Source organism: Furipterus horrens, unplaced genomic scaffold (assembly GCF_987537825.1).
Source record: "Furipterus horrens unplaced genomic scaffold, mFurHor1.1.pri manual_scaffold_3, whole genome shotgun sequence".
In the NCBI taxonomy this organism is placed as follows: domain Eukaryota; kingdom Metazoa; phylum Chordata; class Mammalia; order Chiroptera; family Furipteridae; genus Furipterus; species Furipterus horrens.
The window spans coordinates 63,867,568-63,880,494 of record NW_028327173.1 but is presented as its reverse complement, the minus strand read 5'-3'; the positions used below and the strand labels follow the sequence as shown (position 1 = coordinate 63,880,494).

The window sequence follows — 12,927 nt, the reverse complement described above, 5'->3', positions numbered from 1 at the left end:
TCTATTTGGGACAACTCTGAGGTGTAATTTACCCTCTAGAGTTTCCCTAGGGCTTCTGGCTGAAGCCTTCCCTCTGCAATAAATTGTGCTTGAGACTGCACCCTTGCAGGGCTTTGGCCGCATTCCTCTCCTGCTGATTTACCTGTTTTCTCATGGGGCACTTTCAAAATCCATCACTCACACCCAAACCCTCTTCTCAGGGGCAGCTCTGGCAATGCCACTTGGTTATAGGGCTGCTATAACCAAGTACCATGGATTGGATGGCTAAAACAACAGGAATTAATATTCTTTCACAGTTGTGGAGGCTCGAAGTCCAAGATCAAGGTGTTGGAAGTTGGTGTTTTCTGTGGTCTCTGAGGGAGAATCTGTTGCTTGTCTCTCTCTAACTTCTAGTGATGCCAGCAATCCTTGGTGTCCCGTGGCTTGCAGATACAGCACTCCAATCTCTGCCTCCTTTTTCACATGTTGTTCTTTCTCCTTGTGTCTCTGTGTCTTCATATGGCCCTCTTTTTATAATGACCCCACACGATACTGGAATAGTACCCTCCTATTTCCTAATAGGTTACATTCTGAGGTACTAGGGGTTGGGACCTCACATCTTTTGATGGGGAGATAATTTAACCCATAATGTGCACACACACCTATAACAAAGACCATTCTTCTATCCAAAGAAAAACAATATGCCTATAGCAAACACAGAAACATTATAGATCCTCCAAGAATGTTATTCAGCGATAAGGAGGTAATGACTGGAGATAATAATTCAAGCCTCTGACCTGCTTCGTAGATTGCTTAACTGATTCTTCCTCAATTTCTTTTTCACTTCCCAAAGAAACCCATGGTTTAGAGATGGGTGGCTTATAGACAGGCAAGTCTTCAGGAACATATTCTTTAAATTCTTTATGTCCCTCCTGTTCCTCTGGAACTTCTGGGGGCTAGAGTAAAACAAATAACAGTCCAAAATCTATGACCAAATTTAGTTTATAGTTGCATCTGTATATTCTGTAAAAAATTTTACTTTTATATAAATTCACTAAGTACTTCTTTATAATTTTCCTTCTTTGTTGGTTCATGTTTTTCAATTATGAGAAGGAAACCAAGCCAAAGAAAAAGGAAGAACAAAAAACAAAAAAGATATCAAAGATACAGACAGTAAATGACAAAATAAAAAGATGAAAGAATAAAAAAGGAAGATATGTGATAATAAAACAGCATTTACTGCACATCTTTATGAATACGGAATACCAAAACTTAAATATAAAACTAGTTCTCTCTGACTTCATAAAACTCCTTTGATAACAGGATTATAAGTATGAATAAACATGATATACATTAAATAATAAGTGAACATTTTGAAATTAAGATGTCCACAAGAAGATATATAGAGACACATATCAATATATCAATACCTGTATCTATATTTCTATTATCTATCTATAAATTGAATAAGTATCAATAGCTGAGTGAACTGATACATTGTGTTATTATCATAAAATAAAATCCCATAAAGCAGCTGCAATGAACAAACTTGATCTACATATATGTAATATCTAAATATATCAATATGGATGGTGCCTAGAATTTTATAATTTAATGGAAAACAAAAATTACAGAATGAATTTGCATTATTTTATATGAATTTTAATAAAACAATAAAATACATTATTTGTGGAGCATTCATATATGGTAATAACATAAAATCATGGACAGGAAGGAAATATGACAACTTTTGAATAATGGTTCCTTATAGAGAGAAGAGAAATTACAGAGGATACAAGGGAGAGAGAAGCATTATTTATTATAATTTATTTCTTTAAAAAATAAAGTAAATATGATCAGACATTGATATTTGTTAATTCTGGGTATTGATTGCATGGGTATTTGTTATACTATTATCTGTATTTTTCTATATGTTTGAAAATACTTCGCTGTGCACAGTCCTGTGCTATATAATGACATTTTGGTCAATGAGGATAAGTCCCATAAGATTATGATGGAGCTAAAAAAATTCCTATCACCTAGTGATGTTGTAGCCATGGTAACATCATAACACAGTGCATTTCTTACACATTGGTGGTGATATTGGTGCAAACAAAGCTATTGTGCTGTCAGACATATAAAAGCATAACACATACAACTATGTACAGTACATGATGCTTGATAATAAACGACTACTTGCTACTGGTTTATGTATTTACTGTACTTTTTATCATTATGGTAGAGTGTACTCTTTCTAGTTGCTAAAAAAATGGTTTGCTATAAAACAACATGCTGTGTTACGCTGGCAGCAGCTGCAGACATCTCGTGTTTACCACATGTCTTGATTGCATCATTTTGTCTTGTGCTTGATTTAATCTCGTGTTGTTTGTACAGTAATGGTAGCCTCGGAGCAACAGGCTGTACCATCTAGGATTGTGGAAGTGCACGCTATGATGTTCTTGTAATGAGGACATTACCTAGTGACACATTTCTCAGATGTGTCCCTGTTGTTAAGCAGCACATAACTGTAATAAAAAAATTTTAAGCACAGAGAAAAGCAACCATAAAAATAAAATTGAAAAAGTTAAGGCTGAGTAAAAGATTATTTTTAGTTTTAAAAGTGTCAGATATATTTAAATTCTATGCTTTCCTTTATTTTTCTTGTTTATTGAACAACGACTCGAAAACCTCTGTGTACCTCGGTTTTACCAGACTTCCCCACAAGAATGCCAGATCATAAGGCAAGTCTCAGAAAATTACCTTCCATGACTACTTTAATAATGATAATTAAAAAAAAAAACACCCTAAAGGTGAACTGATTTCTTTCTTTGGAAATTACCATTCTTTTATTTTCTGCTTCCCTCCCCATCAACTGCCCACTGACTAAGTCATCCTTTTAAAATCTTGCTTTTAAATAATCACGGCAAACGTTTACGGAGTACCCAGCTTTGTGTAAGGCACTACACAAAGGGCTTTATCTTGTATTAGCCCACTTAATCTTCACAACAGCCCTGGAAAGGGATGCTATTGGCACCACCGTTTTGCAGATGAGTGGTTCAGCGACTTACTCCAAGTTACGGAGATAGCAAGAGGAGAACCAGGAATACGGGCCAAGGAATGGCTGAGAGCAGTGGTACTCCATATTTGCTGTTTCCGTTCTCACTGGGTAAGTGAAGTAAATAAGTAGAGTACCTGCTACCCTGAGATATTTGATTTAGTTCATCTCACATTTACTGCTCACCTCCTCTAGGTGCCAGAACCTGATCTAAGCCCCAGGGAGATGGAGCTGAACAAGAAGGATCATAACCAAGCATAGGTGCCCCCAAAGGTACTGCTGAAACTCTACAGAATACAAGGGCTTGAGTGTGCTTACATTTAAATAGTTTTCTTTGCCCTCTTCAGTTCCAATAACATAAAAGTTAAGTCCATATTTGAAGTTTTTGTCATAAACAACCAGAACCTCATCTCCAGGATATTCCTACAGTAATATAATCAAAAGAGAAGGTTATAGAACATTCCACCCAAAAACAGAATATATAGGAGTGGGCAAAAGTAGGTGTCCAGTTGTGAGTATGTGAAACAGTTTATTCTTCTATTCTTATTTATTACTTATTGTATTACTTCCTATACAAACAACTGGACACCTACTTTTGCCCACCCCTATACATTCTTTTCAAGTACACAAAGAACATTTTAAAGGCTAGATCATATGTTAGGCTGCAAAACAAGTCTTAATATTTTAACAGGATTAAAATCATATCAAGCATATTTTATGACCACAATGGTGTGAAACTAGAAATTAATTACACAAAGGAAACTGGAAAATGCACAAATATGTAGAGATTAAATGACATGTTACTGAATAGTAAGACAGAGCCAATGTCCAGTGGTCATTCAATTTATTCAGACATTAACACAAATTTGATATTTCTCTCATCAATCAATTATAAAAGAGAACTATAGTTCTAATCTATGGCTAATAAGCCAAAATTGCAAAATCATTTTATTAGCTCTAATAAGCTTTTAAAACACAATAGGTCTAGGGAAATTTACTATGCAATGATATTTCTAACAGGAAACAAAGAGAAGCATTCCTTTTATTTAGTGTTATGCTCAGTTGCATGCTAGGAGAGAAATCAGGACCAAAATGATGAATTAAACAATTAAAGCACTATGGGAAAGTAAGAGTAGATTCCTACTCTAATTAAAATTGGGCAAGGATTAGCTTTTCTGGGTGTGGACTAAGGCAGTCACTGATGAATGTCTGCTTTTCACTGAGGATCATCAAGCAGGATTCCCAAGAAGATGGGGGCAAACTAGTATTTGCCCAGAGTAAAGGCAAATGGCCAGATCTCAATGCGGCAATCTCTGCAACTTTCATTATTATGTATCAGAAAGCCCTTGAAGCAAGACTGAAAAATAAAGAGGGATGTTGTACTTACCCGGATAACCTTTCTGATTGGGTAGAAATCAGATAGTGCAGCTCTGTTGTAAAAGTCTGCCAAAATGTCTTGCTTCTTGATAAGCTTATATGGTTGTTCATCTGTCAGGTCTTCATCTATTCGGCAGTTAAATATTTCCTGGGTCTTGGTAGTTAGCACTAAAGGATAAATTTCTGGATGACCTAGGAATGACAAAGTTGAATTCTGACAGTAAATGTAACTATTTAAAATACTAACAATGGGAATACATGCAATTGTTTGCTTTAAATACTTGTTTAAATTTCTAAAGATTTAAAAACAATTGCTCTTCCTTTTAAAGCAAGTTTATGTATTATAAAAAATGTCAAAAAAGATAAGAAAAGAAAATAACAATTACCCATAATACTACATCTCAGCTGAGAACCTCTATTTCCTTTTAGTCACTCCATAAATAGTATCTTACATAAAATTTTAAATCCTGCCTTTAATACTTACCATATGTCACAAGTATTTTACTATATTATATAATCTTTCTAACATATCATTTTAAATTAATATAACTTTGCAACATAATTTTTAATTGTTCTGTTATTGATAAACATTACATTTTTCTCATTTCTTTCCAATGATGGTAAATTACTCTACAAACAAATATCTAATGTATAATTTTTAAAATCACATTTCAAATTTCCTTAGGATAGTTTTTAAAAGTGAAATTATTGGCCCAAAGGTATGACCTTTTCAGGCTCTGTCAAACCTGTGCCACTTTTCTAAAGCATCCCCCAGCCCTCCTCTGCTTCTCTCTCTCACCAGCGGACCTCCCTTCCTAACTCACAGAAAAAGTCCCGTGTCTGTACAGCACAGAATCACGGTTGTCCCGCAGCCCTGTCTACCAGCTGATTGGCACAGGCACCACCTTTCCTCCCTTCCCTCCTCTCTGAAGACCTGTCCGCCCCTCTCCTCCCTTCTCAGCCATCAAGGCCCACTCACTTTTCCTTCCCCTTCAACTTGTCCTACCTCTGGGCTGTTTTTCCTCGGCATGCAGATTTGCCCAGTGGTCACCCCTTGTAAAGAAACCTTCTTTTGACCATATATAGGTACCTCCACTCCCTAGGGCTCCTTCGTTTCACAGTTAAACTTGTTACTCCATTCTTCACATTAAAAAAATAAGATTTTATTTATTTTTAGAGAGAGGGAAAGGGAGGGAGAGAAACATCAATGTGTGGTTGCCTCTTGCACACCCCCAACTTGGGACCTGGCCCACAACCCAGACATTTGCCCTGATCAGGAATCGAACCAGCAGCCCTTTGATTCACTGGCTGGCACTCAATCCACTGAGCCATACCAGCCAGGGCCATTCTTCACACTTGAAAGCTACTGACTTCCCAATGAAGATCGTATTCACAAACCCTTGGAAGTGGGGAGAAAGGTGGAGTATGGAAACCCTTTTCCCTCCTGTGGTTCTTCAGTCCTAGGTTTGCCCTCAGAAGAAGAGGGAAGTGAGGTTTAAGAGATTTCCATTCCTTTCTTCCTGTCCCTCCTGTCCCTTTCTCCTCCACCCCAGGGCAGTGCTTGGCTGCAGCACGTCTTGGGGCAGAGCACAGAAGAGGATAGGTATCGTCTTTTCTGCTGTCATCCCCTTTAACAAGCCTTCTTCTGATTTTCTTATCACTGTCAGCTTCGAGCACGCCAACCTCAGCTCTGCATCTGGCCTGAGAACTCCCTGCCCCAACTCAGTCCTCGCAGGGTCCCACTGCCACTCCCATCTTCTCCAGGACCTCACACACCTGGATGTCCTGATATCCTCCCTCCCACTGCTCAGCAGGTGGGTCGTCAAGGGGAGAAGTGTGTGTGTCCTCTCACATTGGAATTCTGAATTTATTTTCCCACAGAAACATTTACCCCTCACTTTAGTGGCTCTATGATACAGTTATGCAGGTAATTTGGGGGTTTTAATGACTATATGCACTACATTGATTATATATATTCCAAATTGCAATCTGCCCATTTTTATTTTCCTCAAAATGCTAACCCTAACTTTTGGCATGTAGAAGACACTGAATAAACAATGGTTGAGTTTATTCACATACAGATTACCCTCTGAAAACACTCTGCCCGGGATAATTTGTAGTGTCTAATGCATAATGAAAAGTCCTGCAGTTTTGCCTTTGAAAACCACTAGGTGGAACTGTGAGGCCCACGCTGAGCTACAGCCACAAGGACAGTGGCGTCCTTTATAAACGGAGGCCGTCACAAAGACCAGAAAGCCTTCTATCATCCAAGAAACAGAAAAGACAGTGACAAAGAAGACTGTATTCAATGTCCCCCAACTAAACATGCTTCAAATTCTACTTGCTGGACATTTTTCACTCAGATGACCCTTTCACACTAATTGGACTTTATCAAGGCAACTTTGACACAGGCTCTAACTTTCCTTTATCTAGTAGTAAAACTAGTAGACTGTTTCTAGCTGCAATTAGCAATCAGTGATAACTTCAGGCAACTGGTAGCCAATAGACCACACAGAACTCCCACACCTATAAACCCTCCCTAACAATGGCCAAACTAAACACAGCAAGAGCTGATGCTTTTGGCCACTCCCAAGGGCCTCTGGCAAAATTCAATACAGTAGTCCCTCTCCCTCTCTATATCGTGGTTCACTTATTGTGGCCTCACTGTATCGTGGGATTTTAAAAAATATTATATTTAATATCGTGGATTTTTCGCTATATTGCAGGATTTTGCAGTCCTGTATACGTAGGTTTAAGAGTGTAGAATAAATGTAAGGTTCCTACTTTGCGGGGTGGGTGCTGTCTAGAACGTAATACCCGCGATAAATGAGGGAATATGTAAAACAATGCTGCTATTTAGGCTCTGAGGTCTCACTGAAGACGGCACCCAGGCATACAACAACGTGGCTGTGGTGATTAGCAAGGAGATAGGCTATGGGCCCAGCCATGCCGCCAGCAGGGTGGAAAGTTGGTTGCTCCAGGAGGGTGAGAAAGATGATGGAGCAGAGGAGAAGGCCGACAGGGCCTCCCAAAGCTTACAGAGGCCAGGAGTCCTGCCACAAGGGCAAGACCCGCTGGGTAGGGCGCCAGGTGGGGCTGGTGAGTGAATGACAGTGTGGGTGAATAATGTTAACGACTGTACTTCTGTAGAGCACCGACTGCATGCCAGGCGCTGCTCTAAGCACCATACATGGATGATCAATTCACTTAATGTTCACAAAAACATTCCGAACTGCTTCCTGTAATTGCTTTATTCTTTAGCTGAGGAAACAGAGGCCTACAGAGTTCAAATACCATATTCAGGTTAGGAGCTAGGAGTTGGAAACGGGGGAGCTGGGACTCAAACCAAGGTCACCGCATGCTGAGCACCATGCTATACTTTCTCCCTGATGTGCGAACACAGCAGAGTGCAGGAAGGGCCCTGTTCCTTCTCTACACACAGTTAGAGATAATAGAGATCACATTCCACAGGATGCAGCGAATGGCAGTTATTTACCCAGTAGACTGGAGCGGGGGCCAAAAACAGACTCAAACTCTCCACAACTCGCTCTTCAGAATCTCACTGTGGAATGAGGAAGAGCCCTATGCAATACACATTATGTCCTGTACATTGAAACCGAATTGATTTAAATAACTTCCATGTATTTCATCTGTATCTTTTAAAAAAACATTTTGGTTGCTGTTTATTTTTTTAAAAACAGTTTTATTGAGATTTAGTTGACAAACAATGAACTGCATGAATTTAAAGTGTACAATTTACTAAATATATGCACATAACGATGAAACCATCACCACAATCGAGATGAAGGACACATCCATGATTCCCCAAGTTTCTTCCTGCCCCTCTTCTTCTCAGCACCCCTCCCTTATCCCCCAACAACCACTGATCTACTTTATGTTACTATAAATTAACTATAAACTAGTTTTTCTACGGAATATTTATAAGTGCAATTACAAAGTATATACTTTTTGTTTGTCTTCTTTAACCCAGAATAATTATTTTGAGATTCATTTATGCGGTTGCATGTAGCAATTGTTTATCCTTTTGTGTTTCTAACTAGTATTCCATAAAAGAAAAAACACTGAATAGGCAAAGATTTCTTAAGATTTATGGCTTTGGGTGTGGTATCTAGGAAATCTTTACCTAATCCCCAAGTTCACAAGATTTTTTCTTATGTTGTCTTCTAGAAATTTTATAATACTTAATTTTATATTTAGGTTTATGATCCATTTTGAATTAATTTCTTATATGATATGAGGTATAGATTGAAATTCACTTTTTTTTTTGCATATATCATAGATAGGCAATTGTTTGAGCATCATTTATTGAAAAGGCTATCTTTCCCCATTGAATTTCCTTGGCACTTCTGTTAAAAATCAATTGACCATAGATAGGTGGGTCTATTTTGGGACTCTCCATTCTTATTTATTCATTGATTTCTCTATCTTTATAGTATCTTTTTTAAAAATTTATTTTTCAGTTACAGTTGACACACAATATTATATTAGTTTCAGGTCTACAATATAGTGATTAGACATTTATACACTTTACCAAGTTATCACACCGATATATGCTATCTTTTCATACAGTAAATGTAGTTAAGGTGAACCTTTTTTTTTGTGACAGCCTTATGTAAGAAAAAATGTGTACTACCTAATTTAACTTCTACAACAATCTCATGAGGTGGGTATCACTACCTCATTCTTCAGATGAGGAAGATGAGACTCAGAGAGGTCAAGTCATTTGTGGTCATACAGTCATTAAGTGGTGGAATTATGATATGAACCAGGCTTGTCTAATTCCAAAACCTGTGCTATTAATCACTTGTGGTGAACAGAATAATGTTCCCACAAAAGATGTCTATGTCCTAATTTCTGACACTTGTAAAAATGTTACTTTACATGACAAGAAGGACTTCAGGTGGATTAAGTTAATGATCTTGAGATGGGGAGATTATTGGGCCCTTGAGGTGGGCTCAATGTAATTACAAGGGTCCTTATAAGAGGAAGGCAGGAGGGCCAACATCAAGGAAGGAGATGTGACAGGGAAGCAGAGGTCAAAGACAGAGAAAGATGAGAAGATGCTATGCTGCTGGTTGTGAAGAGAGAGGAAAGGGCCAAGAGTCAATGAATACAGGGTGTCTTTAGCTGAAAAATGTAAGGAAACAGATTGTCCCTTCAGAGACTCCAGAGGGAACCAGCTCTGCTAACACCTTGACTTTATCCCAGTAAAAGTAATTTCAGACTCCCATTTCCAAAACTGTAAGATAATAAATTTGTGGTAATTTGTTATAGCAGCAATATGCAACTAATATACCACTGACACGCCAACCTATATTAAAGTATGACTTACAGTTATAATGTGGCTAAATTATTTAATTTTTGGGAGTCACAACACCTCTCTCTTATAATAGCCATAATAATGCTTAAATTATAGAGTTACAGTGATGACTGGATTGTGCATGCACAGAGCTGTTGCTCCATAAATGTTAGCTATGAGTATAAAAATTTTACATATTCTCTAGAAATCTCTACACATTGCCCTTTATTCCCTTAAGAAACAGTGTTTAGCTGGTCTGCGGATCTCTGGTTTCCTTGATAGAAAAGGGAATTCTGGTCTCCTGGATCACAAAACCATGAGTCCTGGGTGATAGTTGACAATGTCAAGAAAGTCCCAAAGCAAGAAAGTCAAAGGGATCCCTGATGTCACCCTGAGAGGAGTCTGGGGTACTGAAGAGAGGTTCTAGTATAATGGGCTAGGTAAAAAGCCAACCTCAAATCTCACTAAGAAGAACTGAGATTTGTTTGCTTTTTTTTTTTCTCCTTAAACAAACATACTTCTATTTTTCAGTCCTTTTAGTTCCAACTGAAACATCTCTACCATGTCCCTTCTCAGGTTCTTGGATTTCTTTTACCAGTCAATTATTTAGTCAAAAAATATTTATTGAGCACCTACTATGTGAAAAGCATGATGCAATTGCCAAGGTATACAGATATTAAACAAACAAATACACTCAGATATACATAAGTACAAATTGTGACAAGTGCTAGCTGGTAGAAAACAGGGTGAAAAATAAACTAAGGAAGATAAGAGTAGTGGTGGGTTTATTTAGATAGGAAGAACAGAGAAAGCCATTCATTCATTCATTCAATGTATCAATCAATAAATATTTATTGAGTACTTATTATGAGTCAAGATCTGTTCTAAGCATTGGAATATAATGGTGGGGTAAGGGGAGAAAGAGAGAGAGACAGAGAGAGAGAGAGAGGGAGAGAATGAATGAGAGTGTAAATAGGCTATAAATGCATTAACAAATACAGTCAGTCCTCATTACTTACGGATTTTGTACTTGCAAACTCACTTGCTAAAATTTATATGTAACCCTAAAATCAATAGTTGTGGCACTTTCATGGTCATTAGTGGACATACTTAAAATGGCAAAAAGTTTGAGTTGTCCATGTGCACACTGCCAACTGAGGTCTGACAAGACAATGCTCTGCCATCTTGTTTCAGCTCTCCTACTGGAAGTAAGTGTCCTTTCCACTGTCTATTTAGTGCCACATTGTCCACATTCCTGTGCTTTTTATTGGTGATTTTGTTATTTAAATAGGATACCCAAGTGTGGTGCTGACGTGCTGTGTAGTGTTCCTAAGTGCAAGAAGGCTGTGATGCGCTTTGTGGAGAAAATGCATATATTAGATAAGTATGGTTAAGGCATGAGTTACAGTGCTATTGTCTATAAGTCCAGTGTTAATGAATTAACAATGTATAATAAATAAAGTATCTTTAAAAAGAAACACACCTAAAAGGTTATGTATTGCTTGGCTAATGAAAATGTTAAGACCAGAGGCTCATAGGAGCCTAATCCTTTATTTTCCCTAAGAGCAATGGCTCAGTATATGCTCATTCAGTGTTCATAGCAACTGTATAGAACTTCTGTAAATAATGAGAATTGACTGTACTTTAACTTCAGAATTATGATAAGTGCTATGAAGGCAAGGGTGAAAGCCAGGTCTTCTGGGAAATGCCTCTTGCAGAGATGGGTTTGGAGTCTGGACCTAAATGATGAGGCGATAGCTGCATAAAGATCTGGGGAAAGATCTACCCAGGCAACTGAAGCAGGAACAAATTTAGTATGTTCTGTACTAGGCAAGACTAGTGAACCATGGATCGGGACAGAGAATGAAGAGAAAAGATCAGAAAGGAAAGCAGAGCCAGGACCATTATAAGGACAAAGAAAAGCCATGGGAGAGTTTAAGCAGGAAAGAGATATGTTAGGTTTTGTGTATAGAATGGATTGAAGGAGGCTGAGCGGAAGCAATGATACCAGCTAGGAACTAAGAAAGTAATCTAGGTGGGAAATGTGGAGGTGTGCACTAAGGTAGTAGATGCGGAGATAATGTGAACTGGCTGTGTTTGAGATATATTTTAGAGGTGTTGAGGGAGAGAAAGGGGTAAAAAATGACTCCCATGTTTCTGAATGGTACACTCATTAATTCAATAAATATTTACTGGGTAGCCTGGCCTGTTATAATGCCACTTACTGTTAGCTGACATCCTCCACCACCTCCCTGCCTCTACACTCCACATCTCCACCCCCCGCCGCCCTGGCCCAAGCAACTGCGTTCCCATTCCTGGATGGTTGCAATAGTTCCCTAACCATGTTCTGCTCCTGTCCTTGCCACTGCAGTTCTCAACAGGATAGCCAGGGTGACCCACTCAAAACGTGTCAGATCACATCACTCTTCTGCTTAAATACTGCCAATAGCTGCCTATCCTGAATGATTAATGGCCAAAATCTTTACAATGGCCTACAAGGCTGTTAGAGCTTTCTCTGTTCCACCCTCACTGTTTCCTCTGTTTCCATACATGAAGTGCACCATCTAGTCCCAAGTCTAAGAGAAAGTTTCAACAACAACAAAAATAAAGTCTTGTTAGTTACTTAGCCTCTAAAAGTAGGACCAACATTGGTTCGGTTGTCTAAGTTCTAGCAACTTTGCTTAAAAATCAGCCTTTCCCCTTAAAATAGTAGAATCTTACTGCAAAGTACAGATAAATATTGCTCATGAGCCAGAGTTTTAAAAATATTATTCTACTAAAAGGAATAACTTGCAAAGTTATACTTTATAATTACAACAGTTCTCTCAAAAATCATTCCATTTGGATTTTGAAGGGACTGGTTGACCTGAGTCTATTTCTCAGTTTAAAATTCTCTCTTCCACTCTTGCTTTTTGTTCTTTCTTTAAAAATTTTCATTTTATATTCTAAATGACCTGATGCAATTTTAGTCCACGCACATTTTGATTAATCACTTCAATCTGTAGTATTCTCACTTGCTTATTGCATATTGAAATCTTGTAACTGGGGACAATTTCTAAATTGTATTCCACTTACCCATGTTCTCCATGTTTACAGGTTCCTCTTCTTCACTGACTAGAATATAATAAAATGATGTCAAATTTATACTTTTTGAATCAAATATATATCTTAGTTTATTACAACTTTTTAACCAGGT

The 12,927-nt window shown here is 38.0% G+C and overlaps 1 protein-coding gene across 2 annotated transcripts in view; it reads right to left on the bottom strand.

Moving 5' to 3' along the window:
- Nucleotides 1-12,927, bottom strand: part of DNAI3 (dynein axonemal intermediate chain 3) — a 64,330-nt gene that overhangs the window by 50,997 nt on the left and 406 nt on the right. For both annotated transcript variants that reach the window (XM_090271701.1, XM_090271700.1), the window contains exons 2-5: nucleotides 12,807-12,845; nucleotides 4,422-4,603; nucleotides 3,353-3,457; nucleotides 777-935 (exon numbers count right to left, since the gene is read on the bottom strand). In XM_090271701.1, the coding sequence (XP_090127827.1) occupies nucleotides 777-935; nucleotides 3,353-3,457; nucleotides 4,422-4,603; nucleotides 12,807-12,845 (485 nt within the window). The remainder of the gene's footprint in view (nucleotides 1-776; nucleotides 936-3,352; nucleotides 3,458-4,421; nucleotides 4,604-12,806; nucleotides 12,846-12,927) is intronic.